The sequence below is a fragment of the Sprattus sprattus genome (genome assembly GCF_963457725.1).
Source record: "Sprattus sprattus genome assembly, chromosome: 13".
NCBI classification, from domain to species: Eukaryota; Metazoa; Chordata; class Actinopteri; order Clupeiformes; family Clupeidae; genus Sprattus; species Sprattus sprattus.
This window is the reverse complement of record NC_137911.1, coordinates 3877061-3896548: the sequence shown is the minus strand read 5'-3', so window position 1 is coordinate 3896548 and position 19488 is coordinate 3877061. Positions and strand designations below refer to the sequence as shown.

Here is a 19488-nt window from a genome sequence, read left to right as displayed (position 1 = left end):
ATCCCCCTTCTCCTTCTCTCCTTTACCTTTTGTCTTTCTCCTTTCTCCTTATTCATTTACTCTTTACCCCAGATATTTTCCTGTATTCCCTGTGAACAAAATGCAAGGCTGGTAAGCGTCTAAGACAGGAAGCTGCCGGGTCCATTTCCATAATGACTCCTTCCGTTTCTTCCCCTTTAAATTTGTGGAGAATCAATATACTGGCCCTCCACGACCCTCGCAAACCCACATGCAAAGCAGCCACACACGTTTTGGTGTGTAGGAAATTCATTTTGAACAGCGTTTTGTCATTGAAGGAACGAAATGATTTGCAAGTACTTTGTGTGCGTATGTATGTTTGTTTGTGTTTGCTTTTAAGCCCATAACTGGAAGTAAGCACACTGATACATACAGTTTCAGAAACTGATGAATATTCGACCGATCGAGTTATGGTATCTCTAACCAATTTTCAACACAAGGCCTATAATATTCACACACAAAGCCATCACATCAGTTTGAGGCTAGGGAACAGTGACCTCTCATATCAAGGAGAATATTACTGATATTTGTATATCTGATTGCCGTTGGAGTGTTTTCTTGTATTTATATTTCATATACACCGTATGAATAGATCTGGTTAGAAGTTCAGTGACCATTCTATATGACTGGACATGAGTAACCATAAGAGTACATAACAGTAATGACTGCCATGTGTGATACATGAGATTTGAAATAGAAAAACTGAGCACATTCAAGTAGTCTTTTAAGAGGCCCTTAACACTTAGTACACTTAACTGTAGTATCTATGGTATAATAGCAGCCTTTGAGGTGTCCTTATATCCATATGAGAATGTCTGTCTCCACCTTGTTCATTATTTTGATCTCTCAGCAGCTGTTGACTCTAACATAAAGGCATTCAGCCCATGCAAGTGTTGATTCCCAGGTGTATACTATGGCAGTCTGCAAAACAAAAACATTCTTTATCTAGAAACATTTTTGTTATTTTATCAAAGCCCCAAAAGAACTAGGTGGATGCACAGTTGTCCAGGGGCCGTATTCACAAAGAATCTTAGGGCTAAAAGTAGCTCATAAGTGGCGAATTTAGGAGAAACTCCTAAAAATAATGGGTGTGTCAGTCTTAAATTTAGGACTCCTATTTTTTTTTACTAAGAGCAATTCACAAAGTATTTTATCCCTAAAAGTAGCACCTAAGTCTAGGACAGCTTAAAACTCCTCATGAGGACTCCTAAGTCACTAAGACTTATTCACAAAAAATCGTAAGATGGCTGCAGCCGACTTGGAATTGATAAAAGACATTGCTTAAACCGTGAAGGTATTAATATTGTCGTAGAATTAGCGCGGGTTGCAATGACGCCTTTAAACAACGATGTGTCCCGAAGTGAAATGTTTGGAAACATAAAGATAGCCTATTTGGCTTCGCGGAAAACGCAAATGACGACACTGGGATTCATCAGTCAGCCGTTTAATTCATCAAACTATCAATGCACTGTAGACCCCACATCATCCAAAGGTTTATCCAGTTGCCTTTGGACAATCGCTTATTACACAAGATCAAAGTAAATTCCATGGCGATCGCGGGACTGTCCAGTGACGGGACACACATTACAATAATTGCCCCATCAAAAGATGATGACATTTTCGTCCACCGTGGCCTGGATGTACCGATGACTCGTGCATTTCAACGGAGAGCGGTCTGCAGCAGGTTTTTGAGAACTTACCAGCTGGATGCCGCTGGGGTGACAGTGGCTATTGGTCCTGGGACCATAGACTACGTTTCACGTTCGATTCGCTTTGATCAATTAAGGTTGGAGGGCTTGAAGGGCCGTATGTGCTGATATTTGAAGTGGTCAATGGCTGGAGATATAATAGCCTAGCAGTTTGCTGGGTGCTTTAATTATTACTGCCTTGATTACATGCAATTGCCATATTATATATATTGATCGCTTTCCATTTCTCTTAACGTGCAAAGTGTCATTCCCGTTGGATGCACAAACTTGTCATCATGCGTGTGCATTCTGCTAACTGCACTGTCCATAACTATTTAATATGACTTAATTTGAAGCCTAGATTATTCTCTTATTTTCAGTTGATATAGTGGGATTGTTAGAGGGACGTCACGAATGAGTTGAGAGCCTGTCAACAACCAATCACCGTCCTCACCCCTTCTAAACTCGTGCATGAGAATCGACGTCATCCATAGCAACGGTGATTTTATCTTAAGCTTAGGAGTTGGTATTATCCTTAGTATGAGTAGGTCTCAGAGGCGTTGTGAATCACTTTTAACAAATTACTCCTACGTAAAATGTTTTAGCGCGAGTTAGGAGCACTCCTAGTGGTAAGATAAAAGGCTTTGTGAATACGGCCCCAGATGTTTAAATCTGATGACATTCAGGTAGTGGAGATCTTTTTCAGACGACTCTAACAGCTACTGTAGCAATGTTTGTGTTACTCAGCTGAATCCATGTATCATGCTGTAGATGTAAGTCAGTGAGTGTGTGTGTGTGTGACAGACAGAGGGAAACCTCTGGAATGATGAAGTGTGTTAGCCCTGATCCAACCACTAATGCGTGACCCATGACAGTGTGCAGACGTTGGCCAGGAATGTTGTGGAGCACGGAGTATCCCTGGGCCCGCTTGGACTGTAGTAAGCTCTCTGCCTGTTTCCTCAGTTAGGCATGTCACCCTTCTCTCCCAGCCCACACCCCCAGAGCCCCGCTCACCCAACCCAACCCACCTCCAGTCTCCTGGCTCGTATCCAGTGCTTTCTCCACGTTCCACTGGTTTTGATCCTGCATGCCCTGTGAAGTCATATTTTAATAGAGATTTTATGTATTTATTATTTGCTGACTGCTTTTTATATTTATAATATTATGGCTACAAAAGTGACTGTTGTCACCTGGGCTAAGTCCACTGTTGTGCAGTATTAGTGACATTACGCCTGCAGTCTCTTGGTGGGCCTGTAGTCACTCCACACAGAGTGATGGCAAGAGGAAGGTATTACTGAGATCGTCTGTTTTGAAAGTGTAATTCAAGTATGGCACACACACACAACCAAACTCATTCAGGTTCCAATATAGTATTCTTTTTTAACCCATTTGCATCTCCACTCTGCTGTGCTGTTGTTGTTGCTTTTATGGTTGTGGCCATTTTGGGCGATTCACAGAATACCAGCGCTAATCAAATTTCCTCTCACACTGTCCACCACCACAGCAGCAGTATAGGAATATGTTACGGACATCTTTGACTTCTCATCAACTGCAAAAAGGATGATGTCACAAGAGAAACAGAATGAGTGGGGTCTGTGAGAGACCTCCTTTGATTGGAAGTTGTGTTGCTTTCTAAAGGGACTGCAGACTCCATCCAAAGGGATGTTTCTCCTCCCACTCTGTGTTCATGCTCCCTCTGCCGTGTGCTGATGTTTTGTGTCCTAGATTACAGCCACAGCAATAACACTTCACTGGCCATGGTGCTGCACAAGCTCCTTTGTTGTTGTTGTTGTTGTTGGTTTTGGTGTTGTTGTTGTTACAGTGTTGTCGTGACGTTAGCTAACCATGTTACCCCCCTTCCTTTCTTTTCCTTCTCCCTCCGCCTCTCCTTCTTTTTTTGTCATTTCCCCCTTTCCTCCCTCTTTCTTTCCCTGGCCCCAGTTCTGTGCTGTGACTGTGTGTTTTACGTGATGCTTTATTGTCTTCTCTCCTCTTTTAGATTAAAATATGTTAAAGGTCTCATTACGGTATATGATGAAGGTAAGACTACCCTCTTAACCACCCACCCTCCCACCCCTCTATGCCCATGTCCAAAGCTTGTGTGCTGCAAGAAAGACCTTCCCTTGCCTGGTCTTCCCAAACCTTTCTTCACTTCCCTCCTCTTCACTAACCAGCTTCATTTAACCAACACTTGTATGGAGAAGCACATTGTGTGTGTGTGTGTGTGTGTGTGTGTGTGTGTGTGTGTGTGTGTGTGTGTGTGTGTGTGTGTGTGTGTGTGTGTGTGTGTGTGTGTGTGTGTGTGTGTGTGTGTGTGTGTGTGTGTGTGTGTGTGTGTGTGTGTGTGTGTGTGTGTTGTGGAGCGTGTGTGTGTGTGTGGTACTAGTTTGGTTGATTTGGGCTGGCTATGGTGTATGCTGCTCAGCAAGGAGCCACTGATGTGGTAGCAGCATGACAGAATCGGTGCACTCTCAGGAGTCTCTCTTCTCTCTCAGTGGTTGCATGTCTTTGCTTTCTTTTTGCCCGAGTTTTCACCCCCCCCTCTCTCTCTTTCTCTCTCTCTTTACCCCTCCCTCCCTCCCTGTCCATTTCTCTATCCTTCTCCCTGTCCATCTCTCTCTCTCTCTCTCTCCCTCCCTGTCCATCTCTCTCCCTCCCTCCCTGTCCATCTCTACTTCTCCCTGTCCATCTTACTCTCTCTTTCCCCCTCCCTCCCTGTCCATTTCTCTATCCTTCTCCCTGTCCATCTCTCTCTCTCTCTCTCTCTCTCCCCCCCCGTCTATCTCTCTCTCCTTCTCCCTGTTCATCTCTCCCTCCCTGTCCATCTGTCTTTCCTTCTCCCTGTCCATCTCTCTTCCTCCCTCCCTCTCTCTCTCTCTCCCTCTCCCTCCCTCCCTGTCCATCTCTCTCTCTCCTTCTCCCTGTCCAGTTCTCCCTCCCTCTCTATCCTTCCCTCACTGCCTCTCTCTCTTCTCCCTCTCTCTTTCCCTCCCTCGCTCTCTCTCTCTCCCTCCCCCTGTCCATCTCTCTATCCTTCTCCCTGTCCATCTCTCTCTCCTTCTCCCTGTCCATCTCTCCCTCCCTCCCTCTCCCTCCCTCTCTCTCTCTGCTTCCCTCTCTCCCTCACTCTTCCTCTCCCCACTCTCTCCCCCTCTTTATCCCTCTCTCTCTCTCTCCCTCCCTCCCTCTCTCTCTCCCTGTCTGTCTGCCTGTTGATTTGGAGGTGTCTGACACTAACACTTGGCCCTGATGGAGATCGGCTCTGCTTACTTGGAATCGCTGCAGGGGTCCAGTGGGGAGCAAACCCTTTTTGCTTGATTTCTCTGTTGTTTGTTTGTTTGTTTGTTTGTTTATGTTCTTGCTCTCCCACCTCCGTACTCACACACACTCCCACCCACCAACCCGTACACACAAGGGTAGAGTTGTTTTTGTTGCTTTTGTGTGTTGTTGTTTTTTTTATGGACCAAGTCCAAAAAAGATTTGAAGAGGATATAGAGGAGGGTTCAGGGAGGTCAGAGAGAGTAGGTAAAGATATTCCCACCACACTTTGTGCTTTTTTTATATGGTCTACAAATAGAGTGGCATGTCAATGTCTACCACAATTACATTATACTCCATAAGTCATCTCCATAAAAGTCGGTCATCATAGACCTAAGATGACTGAAACAGTCATCATTGACTGGACAGTCAGAATCCCACTGACCCTCCTCCCCCCTTCCCTGACCTGGTGTGTGTCCTTCTGTACCGTACCCACCTACATTTCTATCCATTGAAAGGCTTGAAAGTTCAGTGTGTGCTATAGATGCTTTCAGGAGCTAGATTCCATCCCACGGACGACATCAAATCTATCCTATCAGAGCACAGTGCCCCAGTTTCCTTTAGCTGTCGGCCTTAGCCCTGCACACATGCCACTGCCCAGAGCTGCTGCACTCTCTGTCCAGCCCCCAGGGGCGTGAAGCCTTGCTATTCCACTGCGTCTCCGCTCCGGATAGGTGATGTTGCCTGTGTGGACACGAGCCCAAGGGCTGCTCCCACAGCTGTGACATTGCTTCACTCTGAGGCTATTTGAATGTGCTAACCCCCTCAAGATGTGATGAAACGCCAACACTCAGTGGAGATCTCAGTGGAGACTGACCAGACAGGCATTCCCACACCTTCATGGGTTTTTCCCCCCCATCTTCTCACCCAGAGATGGGGAATGTGTGGAGGGCCCTGAGGAGAGAGCCAGAGGGGGAAGGCTGCGCAGACGGCAGGCCTCCCTCTCTCTCCGTCCATCTGCTCCCCTTTTGAGCCCAGGAAACTCGAGCTGCGTCAGGGAGGAGGGAAAAAAGGGGCTGAAATGAAAGACAACGGAAAGAAAATAGGCAAGCAGATGCTGCTCAGGACACAAGGAACTTGTTTAATTCCAAGGCAGCAGTTAAAAGAGGGAGGGGGGGGCGGCAGAGATGTAATTTTGTGCCGGCCCCTCATCTGAACGGTTCATCAGCTGATTGCACCCGTAAAGCTGCCGGTCTGTTCACAGCTTTAAGGCTGCTAGTGCTATGGTGCACAGTATTCTTACTGATACTCCGAGACCAACGCCTGACCAACTCTACTTCTGGTCCACAGTTTGAATTACTGCAGACACATTCTCAATGTCACAGACACACCACAAAATGCACATTTGATACACAGCAGCCTCTGTGTTTTCGCACGCCTGAGTGGATTGGGTCTCTAAAGTGGCGAAAGCTCCTAATCAAGTATCAACGTGTTGGCTGGAACAATCACATTCTTCCTCTACTTCTCATTTAGCCTCACATCACCTTTTGTCAGTGCAGCCAGTGGTTCATACTCTGGTGGAACAACAGAGGGTAGACCTCTTTGGAATTGTTGGTGTGGGGTAGAAGATCACTGGAGCATTACTGCTGTTGTTCTGTGGTGTTTATTTATTTGTTTGTTTTTGGGGAGGCTATTAGGGAGAGGCAGGCATGTTGGGCGTGATGGCACAGCAGGTGCAGGCATGTTGCTTTTAGCGCTGAACAACCCCCCCACCACCACCACCACCAATACTGAGCTGTTTTCTTCTCTGCGGCTGTCCCATCGTCTTGCTCTTCCTCTCTCCCCTCCTAGGATCCCTGAGCGGCAGCACCAGTGCAGAGCTTCCCGTCACCACGGCGACCGCCGCCACTGCTGCCGCCGACTCCACCGACCAGGTCTCTCCGACGATGCCACGCGCCACGAAGAACAGAGTGTCCGGGAAGCTTCGCCGTTCCGCCAGCGCCATTAGCAAATCCTCTAACTGAGCCCTATCGCACTCTCCCAGACTCACCCACAGTGTCCCTCCATCTGAGCCCTCTCCCCCTCTCCCAGACTCACCCACAGTGTCCCTGCCAATAACAACCTCAACCACCAACAAGGCTGCAATGGTCACTTTTATTGTGAAATATTCTAATGTGTTTTTTTTTTTTCTGTGTTTTTTTTTTTTCTTGTTGTTCTACACTGGTCACAACTAACTGGAAATGCTAAATGGATTATTGCTGCCGTGGACGTCCGGTGCCCATGTGTAGACGAGGTTTTACCACTACCACACTAGTGAGTGGATTGAGAGGAAAATGTTATTCCGGCATATTTTTTATTTTGACAGCATCAGTGATATTTGATGATGATGAGCGGAAATATCACAAGCTAGTCAGGTAAGGAAGAAAGAAATGTCTTTTTTTTTTTAAAGAGATCAGTGCAGTTTCTGTGCCGTAGCTGGACTGCTGGTAGCATATGCTGCTGTTGAACTGCAATACTTCAGACACTACGGAGAGAACTATGGGGAAATCTGCTCGCTACCACTTTGTGAATGTGTGTGTTTGTGTGTGTGCTTGTCAAAACGAATGTGTGTGTTTGTGTGTGTGCTTGTGACTATGAATGTGTCTCTGAGCAAGAAAACACTTCTTTGTCAACATACCAAGAGCTGAACCAGTCTATGTATGTCAACGAGAGTGTCCCTGTTAATATGTGAGTGAACTCATATTAGTGTGCAATGGGACAATGCATTTGTTGCCCGCTTTATGGAATGATCATCGCATGGTCTGCATAGTGATTCATTTCTTCTAGAAAGTTGATGAAGTTTTCCAATGTAATGCTAATGTCCACAGAGGGGAAATCACTAACTCTAACGGAAATGAATCTTGTTTCAGTTCATGCTGTCATTTACAATTTTAGTTTAGTTACATTAATCATTTTGCTGCAAATTTCATGCATTTTTGCCTCAAGGAAAAAAATCAAGAGGGCAAATATTAAGTCATATGTCTGTGGTGTTACGAAGGAAATGTAAACTAGATTTAAATTATGTATACTTGTCTGTTGCATTGTTCCATGTGATTTCTGCTCGACATTCCAATGTTTCCAGAGATGTTTTGAGCTCTGTTGACAATAATGTAGGATATTCAAGATGTGTGTCCTCTCGTCCATGTTGTCCGTTCTCTCTCAAATGTGCATTGCTTTAAATTTTATTTGATGATTTGTTTTTTGTTTCTTGTTTGTATGTACAGAGTAATATTTGCTGATGTTTTTGCCATTTAATTAGATGTGTACATGAGCTGAATAGATGTAATTACCACTGGAGCCTCAGGTGATTCTTAACTCCGTGCACTGGTGTGTGTGTGTGTGTGTGTGTGTGTGTGTGCGTGTGCGTGTATGTGTGTGTGTGTGAGTGTATGTGTGTGCGCGTGTGTGCGAGTGAGTGTGTGTGTTTGAGAGAGCGAGAAGGACCTTGTCAGAGTAAATGTGTAATACCTGTCCACCCCAATTGCCTCCTGCACTTTCATTCATTCAGCAATTCAGCAGAGGCTATTTTATTTGGTTCCTTTATTAAATCCATACACTTGTTCTGAAGGTTGGTCTCATACCCCTCATCTTTGTAAATTAGGGAGACATGGGGCGTGGGGATGGAGATAGCACACATGTGAAACAGATAAAATGAGCTGCTGCTGTTTTGTTGCCACAAAGGCCCCTCTGCTCTGCGGCTACTTGTGATCTCTGCAAACATTTCATGCGAGCAGATGGAGTGGCTTTTGGAATGCCCCTTGCGTTGTTCCAGGAGTATCTCCGTTCTGATTTGATGCTGAATTGGAATGAAAGCGCACCTGCTCCTCGTTGCTGCAACCGCTTCTGTCCTGGTGCCCTTCCCATGCCATCAGGGGGGGTTGGAGGACATGCCAGTGCTGAGCTCTCTGCGTCCTCCTAGCAACCAGCGCACTGGCATTGCCAGTGAACCCCTGCCACACACACACACACACACACACACAAAACACACACAAACACACACACACACACACACACAACCCAGCCCTACACATCTACGCACACACTCACACACCTATTCCCTTGAGATCCAAGCCAGCAGGGAGGTTGTCATGGTGGCCAGGTGATACCTGCTCTGTTAGCTCCACCTGAGATGCAACACCACGCATGTTGCACTAATTTGCCTTACCTGATCATCTGTTCTTTCTGTCGTGTTTCATGGTTTAAGGAGTTCATTTTCTTTTCCAAGCACTGATAAATAACATATGAGGCATGCTCTTCATGGCAGATCTGAAGGAAGATTTTTGTTGTTTGTTTGAGGAATGTATGCAAAGAATGAACCCAGATCAGTCCGATATTTCACCCACCTTGCAGCAGCCATTCAGAAGACCACACTCTTCTCATTGCCGGCCGATGTTCCTATTGAGTGTTGATGTGAACTTTCTAGAAGTCTGATCGATTTGGAACATGATGGTGGTTGTCAAAGGGGACTTGGTCCAGACCTGGAAAGTGTCTTAATTCCAGCTGGCTTTACTTATGTGAAGTGACAGAGCTAGTGTTTATTGTTGATTTTGGTTTAGGAACCCTGTACTGTTTGTTTTTTGAGAGGGTTGTCATCCTATTGGATATAAATATATTAATGCCTGTAATGTAATCTTTGTAAATGAGGGACGGGGGGGGGGATTGAAGATTTCATCATCACCTGTTAACATATCAAACTTTTTAATGAGAAAAAAAATCTTGTTCTCTTTATTAGAAATGTGAACATTTTAAACATTTCATTAAATCAATTTGAAATTCATTTTGAGAGTGTCTGCCATCATTTTTTCCATCTAAAATAGGACCTGTATCTCCCTGCTTTGTCCAGATAAGTCAAGTAACCTTTTTGGCACCACCAGTTTACAGTTGGCGTGCCCATTTATAATAGCCGGTAAAGAAGCAATTTGTCTTCATGCGATTTTGATTTAATTGATCTCCTTGTGGGAGAATCCAATCGCCTACTGTGACAGGTTGGCCGTAGCGCTGTTGGGGAGCCGAGAGAGCGGAGTGCTGAGGGACAGCGTGAAGCGGCTTGGTGGGGGTGCTCAGTGTAGTGAGGGACAGCGTGAAGGGGTTGGGTGGGGGTGCTCAGGGTAGTGAGGGACAGCGTGAAGGGGTTGGGTGGGGGTGCTCAGGGTAGAGGTTGTCTTGCTCTTATCCACTGCCCCCAGAGCAGCTGGAGTAACCTGACCCCCCTCCCATCTGTCCCCCCTGCTGTTCTCCATGGGGCTAGTGGAGGGACACATAATAGACCCCACTCCACTGTCTGTGTTACAGGTGCAGAGTCCGCAGCACCTTTGGCTGTCTAAAGCCTTAAGAATAGCACTCAAAGATAATTGGAGCCCCAAAAGCACATTGTGCGTGGTGGGGGAGGGTAGAGCCAGATAAGTTATGCTTCGTGTTATTTCCCTTTGTTATTACAATCTTTTGTAAGAACTGTCCTTGTCATCAACCGTCCATATTCTGTATTGGCTTTCTACAAGATGTCACTTTCAAGGTTTAAATGGAACACAAATGTATAACCTATATGGCGCAAGGAAATTATATCGTTACTGAGAGAATCTTTGTGGAGGGCTTCTCTCATAGAATACATTATGACTAAACCTTTAAGAGTAGAATACTTATTTGAGTCGAGTTTAGACTATTGGATGACATTTTTCAGATTTGTATTTTTTATTAATTTAAAAGAAGAACTGGCCAATACAGGATTCTCTTTTGGGTACTGGAGCTAGTTTAAAAATACAGTAATGTTTAATGACAGCTCATGATTCCTTGTTTAAATGTAGTTAATACTGCCATCACATCTTTGTTATTGGTGGCTCTGAAGTGTTTGAGTTGCTTTCAATGTTATGCCTGCTCAAACCACTTACCAAATCCTCACGCTTGATATTGTAGATCATTTGCAGATTAATTACCTATAACAGGTTTATTTCAGAAAGTACATTTCGAGTACTGTCACTGTTTTCTTAATTTGATTGTTTACCTCAGAGGAGTCATGTCCGAACGTATTTCCAATATACTACAATTAAAGCTCACTGACTTGAGAAGCCTCTTTCTCCATCACATAACTGCATGGTGTCACTATAAATGTATAAATGACCCCCCGTTTCTGGTCGGGGTGAATACGTGGAAGGGAAAGTAATGAGTTAGTGTGCCTTGACTACTGTCAAATCAATACAATTGTCTTTCATACTAGAACCATCAAAATGTGTTATAGTATGGTGGTGACATGCCATTGAGATCCTGTGAAATCCCTTTGCTGAGCATGTTTGTACAGAGATTACTGTGTGTATGTCGTTCTGTAGTTTATTCCTTTTTAATGAGACTAATCAGTAGGCCTATACCTGTCATCACCTAAAATGTCCCCTGGTGGCTTGTTACAGACGCGTCAGAGATGCGTAAATGTCAAACTAGCACAGGAACTTTCACTTTGAAAATATTTTATTTCAGGACAAGACAGACAAGACCGTTTGAACATACAATCAAAGCGCTATAAAAGCAAACACTTACCAAAATAACCTGTTTATACAAAAAAAAAAGGATTGCATCTATAAGAGCTTTACGTTTACAAGAGCTGTAGATTGTAAATTGAGTAACCACTCACAACATTGATAACTTCATAACAATGACAAAACCATTTGGCTACAACATGTGAGGACAGAGAGAGAGAGAGTCGCACAACACAATCATTTTCATAAAATAATTGTAGTTAAATAAATAAATAAATAAATAAAATAATTACGATTAAGCATATTGCCATAGTTACACTTAAATATTTTAAAATGTGCCAACATTAAAAATCAAAACAATCATCAGGTTGAGCTCTTTAAGGCAGTTGTACAGCGCATGTCGTGTGTTTACAACTCTACAAGGCATCGGTTGCCGTTCGCAACAACAAGGGAATGTTCCGAGACCCTTTTTGTAAAGGCAGAGTCGAATCTCTGACCTGCGATTCACAGGCTATTAAAGCTACGATGATAAAGAAATGTACAGCATTTAAATTGAAAGGCTTTCATGACAGGAGGTACACCTAGTAAAACATTTCTTAGGTCTAAGCTATGACATTACCACGAGTGCATTTGTCCTAAAAATAACAGTTTAACAAACACTCTAATATTTTTCCTCTGACATTCTAACTTGTGAAAACTTCTGAAAATATAGAATTTCAGAAGTAGATCCGTAGCTGCTGGGTGAGCTGGTTTGCGTGAAAGCCACTTAGAGTGCCGTCTGCCGTGTCCTCAGACTGAACTTCTACGCTTGATAGTGTTGTTGTGAAATGACCGCCTGAAAACAACCCCGGGTGTATCATTCAAAAGCTTTTATCAGTTTACAGTATAATACACAACTCTTCAGCAGGCGGGGCGCACAGGCATTTGCAGAAGGATCACCTGACGATTTTCTGAGGGGTGGCATTTGTTGATGTGTCTTGTGAGTCCAGGCGAGCTGTAGAATGTGGCAGGGCAATACTTGCATGGGAAAACTTGAGATGAGTGCAAGAGACGCAGGTGCCGGTCCTGACTAGCCCTGTTGGGAAAATTCTCCCCACATACGGGGCAGAGAAGGCAGTCAACGGGGCTCAGATTCAGGGGACTGGAGCTTTGGCTTTCGTCTGTAGTAGAGGACACATGGGCAGACTCTTCCACTTTCTCTGTATTTTGGAATGTGTGGTCATCCAGAATCTGGTTTTGCAAGGCTTGGTGTGCCAAAATATGTTTTCTTAAGTACGCTTGGCGTTTAAATCTTTTTCCACAGTGTTGACAGTCGTACAATCCATCTTCGGAGCCCGATTCTGACAGACCTGGACTGGGGGTGTCTCTGTCTGTCACAAGTTCGATCCTTGCAACCTTTATGTCCTCGGGTGCAGGTTTAACATCGGTCACTACTTTGGCAGAATCTACTTTCATGCCCGGTGGTGCTGGCATCCCGGGTACGCTCTGGGGTCTTGGTTTGTGCCAGCGCCTGTGCGAGGCGAGATTTGCTGGACAGCTGAATACCTTTTCACACTCAGGACATCTGTACTCAACCCTCACAATTCTGGAGCACTTATGTTGAGCTAAAGAAAATGGGTCCGAGTATTCTTCCTTACACAGCTGGCAGATGAACTCTCCCAATGGCTTGTTGCTTCCCGTGGATGCTGATCTTGGCTTCGGGTCTATGGGCCCCTCTTTGATTCTCAGACCCAGTACAGGAGACGTAGTCATTTCATCTTCAAAATTAAGTTTGCGTATAGCTTTGGGCTTTTTGGCTGTGTTTTTGTTTTTACGGTCATTGTCGGAGGAAGGCCTTTTGGTGGTGTTCCTGATGGTTGTGCTTGGTATGGCGCTGTTACTGCCAACACGATTACTGTTGCTGGTGCCGATTTTCAAGTCAACCGGGGCGAACAGCAGGTGATCCAAGCCGGTGAGAGATGCTGACGTTGGAAACGATTCCGCGGAAATAGGTGAGCCGAGGTTGAAACTTCTGTCGAAGTACCTCTTTTCATGGTCTTTGCTGATGGGTCGGGTGGGGCTGTAGAGGGCTTGATACAGTGCCTCAGGGTTGCCGAATTGCAAATGTTTCGCCTCCTGCCCCGGCACCGGCGTGTCTGCTGCCTGGTTTGGTGAAGCTGCGACTCTGTCCGGGCTGGATGCGGCGGAAACAGTCGGGGATGGGTCGTAAGTAATTTGACAGCCTGGAGCTGGAGTGTGTTCCTGAGCATCCTCTTCAGAGCGAACCCTGTACGAAACATGTGCCGCTTTCTTGTTTCTTTTCACAAGGAAACCTTTGGGCATGTTGGCAGATGACTGGTGAAGGCACTTTAAAAACAGCGGTGAAGACTTTGATCGAATCCAGGTTTCGGGAGGCACAGACACGCCGTGAATGTCCAATCGGAATGTATCTTGTGGCTAGTGATGTTTCTCTCCCTGAAATGCTTTCGTCTCCAAGGCATAGCAGCACTGTTTTAAGGAGGAATGATGCTATTGTTCTCGCCCATTGTCGCTGCGTCTCCAACCAATCAGACGAAAAGAAGATCCCTATGGAATTGCTTGTGGGAGGGTTCAAAGATTCGGTCAGTGGGGCTACGTGGGAGGACTTTGCAGATTGCTCAGCAGATGTACCTGCGCATTATTTTATTAATGTGCGCAGGACCCCTCCACATACGAGGCACACGCCGGGACCCTCCTCTCTTTACGGTCTGATGGTTCCCTACTCTGCTGCGCACGTGCCATCTTTGTGAGTTCTCTGTCGGGGGCCACTATATTCCGAAAGGAAGTGTCAGTCATTGCTAAGTCTTACCTCAAAAACAGTCGAATGTATATTGGCAGACTATGCCAAATGTGTTAATACAAATAAGAATACATCTTTATATCGAGACAGTACGGTATACACTTTTACGGACTATGTTATTTGGTGTAATTCAGTGTAGATGACGCAGCGCCTATCAAAATATAACATATGAAAATCACAATTAACACCGAGAAATGTTTTTTCTCATAATGTTTAGTTTTTTTCTCGTGCTAAGGAAAACAAATATTTTCAACCAAAACACAATAATACTAAATGTAACATACTACTTATCTCATACAAAGGCACGTGTGCCCCTTAGTTTAACTCGGTTTAATCAGCTGGTTTACGCATACTATGTATAAGGGCCTCTCATCTTGGAACACAATGGCCACTGGCCACGCTGCATATATCCCGCAAGGGTCTGAATAGGAAATTGACCTCTTGGTTGTGAAATAGGACACACATCCAATCTGGCCAACAGATAGGCGCGTGCAGGGTGTAGCCTAATCAAAGCTGCCAACAAAGGCGAACATAGCCCTAAGAGCTGAGTTACTTGATCAACTAAGCAGTAAATCTGGTCAAATAGGCTATAGCAACTGATATATCTAGCTCTACGCGAGGTTTTAGACTATTCTTATCTTAACATCTTTCGACGTAACATCGAAAGCTCAGTATAATGTGTTTCACGAAGCACGCCTATAGTCTTTAATACTGACCCACATTCGCGCAAACTTTGACCTAGCCTAGGCTATAGGCCTACATATTTTCAGTGGAACGGACAAATAACGCGACATCATTGAACCCCTTAATATCAAAGTTGCCTCGCTCGGTCTAGATGTAATTAAGTTATTTATTCATTCATTTTTTTTGTGTGTGTTTTAGTCCAACTCTAACATACGTAAAGGAACAAGGAGCAAGCACACTGCTCAGATTCATTTGATCCTATATTTCAGTTGCCTACTGAAGTAGTTTTCTTCGCCAACAGTTGTAATGGGGTAAAGAAGTTAGCCTAAGTGTTAGCCTAACATCAACTCACGCTATTAATACATTGTGTTGGGAAACAAGTTCGCTTAGAGACGAAAGATTGATTCGGTCACTGTCATTTTCTGTCACGTTCATTAGAATGAAGCTTTTGCGAAGTAAAGCCAAATCATAACAAACTTGGCATTTAAATGAGTTATACAGGATTATGCACCGTGGCCGTTTGCACAGGGTACCAGTGTGTGTGTGTGTGTGTGTGTAATATGTTTATTCTGTGGCGCGTGCTAGTCTGCAAGTGGGTGCGTGGGGATTGGCGCCTAATTAGCATACAGCTGCCTCCTCGGCCTTCCATGTACCACCGCTTCACAGACCCGGCCTTTAGTCACATAGCTTTCAGGCGAATCAAAAACAGTTCAAGATAATGTAAGGAAAAGATTTTATTAGCATGCATAGCATATCGCCATGTTGCATGCACTGAGAGAGATCCAGAGTTCTTTAAGTGAAGCGTATATAGTTGTAGGCTATGATCAAATGTGTTTGTATCTTTATTTCAGTTCATTTATAATCTAAGATAGGATATTGAACCTATTTGTATTAATTAAAAAGGTTATTTATGCATAGGTTTTTTATATGGCTTCATTTTATTACTTCCATTGCTAAATGTACTGTTACAGAGAGATAGATTAACAGATACATAGGTGGTGGGAATGAAAGGTTTCCATCTAAAGTTCAATTTAGGTATACATATTCTATTCAGTAGCCAAGGAAAGTCAACCAGGAAAGTTGAACAGGGAAGAACAACATTGTATGTTTGTGTCATTGTCAGGGACTCCTAGGTTGTGTTCAGTTGCTTATTGTATAATACTTGAATCAGCCCGCATTCTCATAATGTCTTCAAAGTTTTAAGTCATATTCTGCTCCTATCACCTACCAGGGAAACAATATGTGAAATGTGTGCATAGGCGTTGAGAACAGCTTTTGAAGGGGTCATATCTTCTGGGCATTATCACTTTCCTAATTTAGCCTATCCCCCTCAAGTGAGCGTCCTGTGGACGTCAGTGGTATTTGTCATGAAATGGCTCCTTCCAATGGTATTGTCATTCAATTATTGTAATGGATGGCCTCTCAGCAGAGCATGCCTGACTAATCTGATTGGCGGAGGCTCCATTCGGTTGAGTGTCAAGACTCAGTGAAGAATCCAGTTTTAACTTGACTCATGTGAGGTAATGAGCCCAGTGAGGAAGTAACCTTAATGTTAACATGCCTTCAAAATATTGACTGAGTGGTAGTAATGTCTCATTAGAGCTTTGCTGTGTCCTGAATTCATTGATTGGACTCAAAATGTAGTTAATATTATGTGATTGCAATACCATAGTGTAGGTTATGAGAGAACAGTGGAACTTGAAACTTGAGTTTACAATTCAGAACATGATTGACAGGCATATTATTGTCCTGATTGTCCTAAGTCCCTCCTTGATCTTATTTGTGGGATGTTACATGACTGAGTAATTTAATTTTTTTTATTAGCTGACCCTAGACTGCTCACAAAGACTAGATTTTTTTCTGTGATCACAAACCAGTCAAAAGCTGGCAGAAATATGACAAGAGTTAAGTGAAATATTACAGAGGTACAATTAGCATTACTGACTTCACCTGTAATAAAAAAATTCCCAACAGAGAGAACCAAAAACAATCTCAGTTGTCAAATTCTGATGGACACTGCAATGCAGTGAATAAATACATAATTTCTTCTTTTTGCCTTTTTTTCTTCTTCAGTTACACAGATGTATTGATGCATCGGATATGTTTATGTGGCAATGTATCGAGCATCGCAGAATCTCTGGGTTGTGACACCATAGTGTATCTATGTATAATTGTATCATGTATCGTATCGTGTGTTACTCTGTGATTCACAGCCCTCATCTTCATGGAGCATAAAGGAATTTGCAACCTGTATCCAGTGCTCTGAGGGGCTGTGTCTGGTGTCATGCCATTGAACTTTAAATGGCAATTCATTTGGGCCCTGTGGAGGTCATGCCTGTTCTATGTCTGCAGATTAAAATATGTTGATTCTCTCTGTGAGTATCACCTGAATATTCAGAGAGCAGCTCTCTCATTAAGGACAGTGGAGAGGGTGATGTGACTACAGTTGGCTTGTTCACCTTTGCCTGCTCCTTCCATTACCTACGGGAGAGACCATGACTTTCACTTATGTGCCTGTCAGGAAGGTGTGGTTGGTCACTGTTTTACCATACTCATAAGCATTTCTCACAAATAAGTTATGAACTGAAACTATTTTTTAGTTCATGAGCTATTTAATTTCCCATGGCCTTCAAGAATGATGACTGGGTATGATCTATATGCGTTGACATATGTTTAGATGTGTGCAGACATGGCTTCCTGACTATTGCAATGACTTCCTCTCTTGTTCATACTGCATGCATTATGCATTTTCTGTGTAGATAGATGTGGGTAATTATGTGGCAATTATCTCAGAATCAAGGGTTTGGCCACACACACAAATGTCTGTGTCCCCTCCCCAACAGTATTCCACTATGCAGTGTGCTTCCACTGCCACACATTCACTGGGCTTGAGCAAAAACATATAGTATATATGAAGCAAAGCACCAATGCTGTGACCAGCATACAGGGAGCAGGGGCGGCGCGGACGAACGGGCAAACCGGGCAGTTGCCCAGGGCCTCTGCCACCAGGGGGGCCTCGTCGTATTTTCTATTTTTCTTTTTTTGCTTATTAAAATAAATCACTTGTCATTGCAAAATAATGACAATTCATAATAAGCATGAAAAACGATTATTTTATTTTCAGTATCAGCCTAAAATGTATCTTAATTCCACCATGGAACAAATGCTTCCAGGTCACGTGACTTTTCTGTCACGGACAATTTTTCGTGTGGTGACGTGTGTGGTTGCAAAGTTAAGCGTGAAACGATTTTAAGTGGCAGTGACAAAAGAAAGAGGAAAGGGCGGGATGAGAAGTTCAGGGAGAAATTACCTAAGGTAATACACAATTTTCAATCAAGGAATTCGTCCGTGGAAGTGGAAGAAATATCTGATAATCGAGTTCATCTGATAATGTTTCAAGTGCTGCTAAGCCAAGTTTAGCGATAGCTAGCAGCAGCAGACAAACAGCTTGTAGTGACACCAACTAGCTCTGCCTGCGTTGCTTCTACAACCGGTGAGCTATCATGTACCACAGCTGCCCATATCCGAGACACTGACACACCCGCACTGACGACGCGCAAGATACTGCTATGGTCATGAACACAGCTCAAGCACAACTGGCTGATAACGACAGCAATGATGTTAACAATGTGAGTAACATCAATGGTGGTGATACAGTGATTAGTGAAGACCCATTATTATGGCGTGACAGATTAACAGATAGAGAGAGAATTGAAATGGTTAAAACAGGACCTGTACAAATTTCCTTAACCTTGTTCTTTGCCCAGGGCCTCCAATTTGCTAAAACCGCCCCTGACAGGGACACACCAGGTACTACAAGTGCTCCTTTCTGTTACAGCAGTATACTTGTGATGTGAGTGTAGCGCAAAACTGCGTTAGGCCTACTGGAGAATTGGGAATCTAATGGGCTGTATGGTTTCTCTTGACGATAAACAGGTGAAATGAGATGCTATCACAGATGTTCAGTGAAAGGACCCTGAGAGTTTTTCTAGGGACAATGCATCTTTCAGAGAGCAGTGGAAATTCCCTAACACAAAGGATTTGTTGGGTTTTACAGGCACCACATCTATTCACAGCTTAGTAAAATCAGCGGATCCTGTTATATAGTCTAAGGGAAGATAATATTTCATCTACAGCATGACAGGAGGCATTCAGCGCTGTCTGAGCAGAGAAGAGAGCCGTGACTGCTGTCCATGGTACTGAACTTAAGCATTAGATTGAGAGGGTAGCTCATAGCGTGTGTTTATTGTCTGAACGATGTGATCTACTGAGAGAGAGTGTGAGAGTTACAGAAATGTTCCAGCCTAACTGAAAACTATCATGTAGAGCCACACAGAGAAATCCTCTCTAACCATCTGACTTTTACACATTACACAGAAATAAATAAATAAATGACCCGATGAGAAGAATGTAGAGCTCACATTTTCCAAACAAAGCATTTCCCAAATTGACAGAGTCCTCATTAGAAAGCATAATTTGCATTCCCTCATAATTACACTGCTTCCTTGATTATTATATG

At 43.9% G+C, this 19488-nt stretch overlaps 2 protein-coding genes across 2 annotated transcripts in view; one reads left to right on the top strand and one right to left on the bottom strand.

Moving 5' to 3' along the window:
* ralgapa2 (Ral GTPase activating protein catalytic subunit alpha 2) overlaps positions 1-9641 on the top strand; it is a 136471-nt gene extending 126830 nt beyond the window's left edge. Inside the window, exon 41 of the mRNA XM_080850757.1 lies at positions 6816-9641. Within this exon, the coding sequence (XP_080706883.1) occupies positions 6816-6988 (173 nt within the window). The 3' untranslated portion in view covers positions 6989-9641. The remainder of the gene's footprint in view (positions 1-6815) is intronic.
* A 2726-nt stretch (positions 9642-12367) lies between these two features.
* Positions 12368-13789, bottom strand: insm1b (insulinoma-associated 1b; the record flags this gene model as incomplete). The annotated part of the gene is made up of 1 exon (XM_080849716.1): positions 12368-13789. The coding sequence occupies one exon, from the start codon at positions 13787-13789 to the stop codon at positions 12368-12370; it is 1422 nt and encodes a 473-aa protein (XP_080705842.1).
* Positions 13790-19488: the final 5699 nt, after the last annotated feature.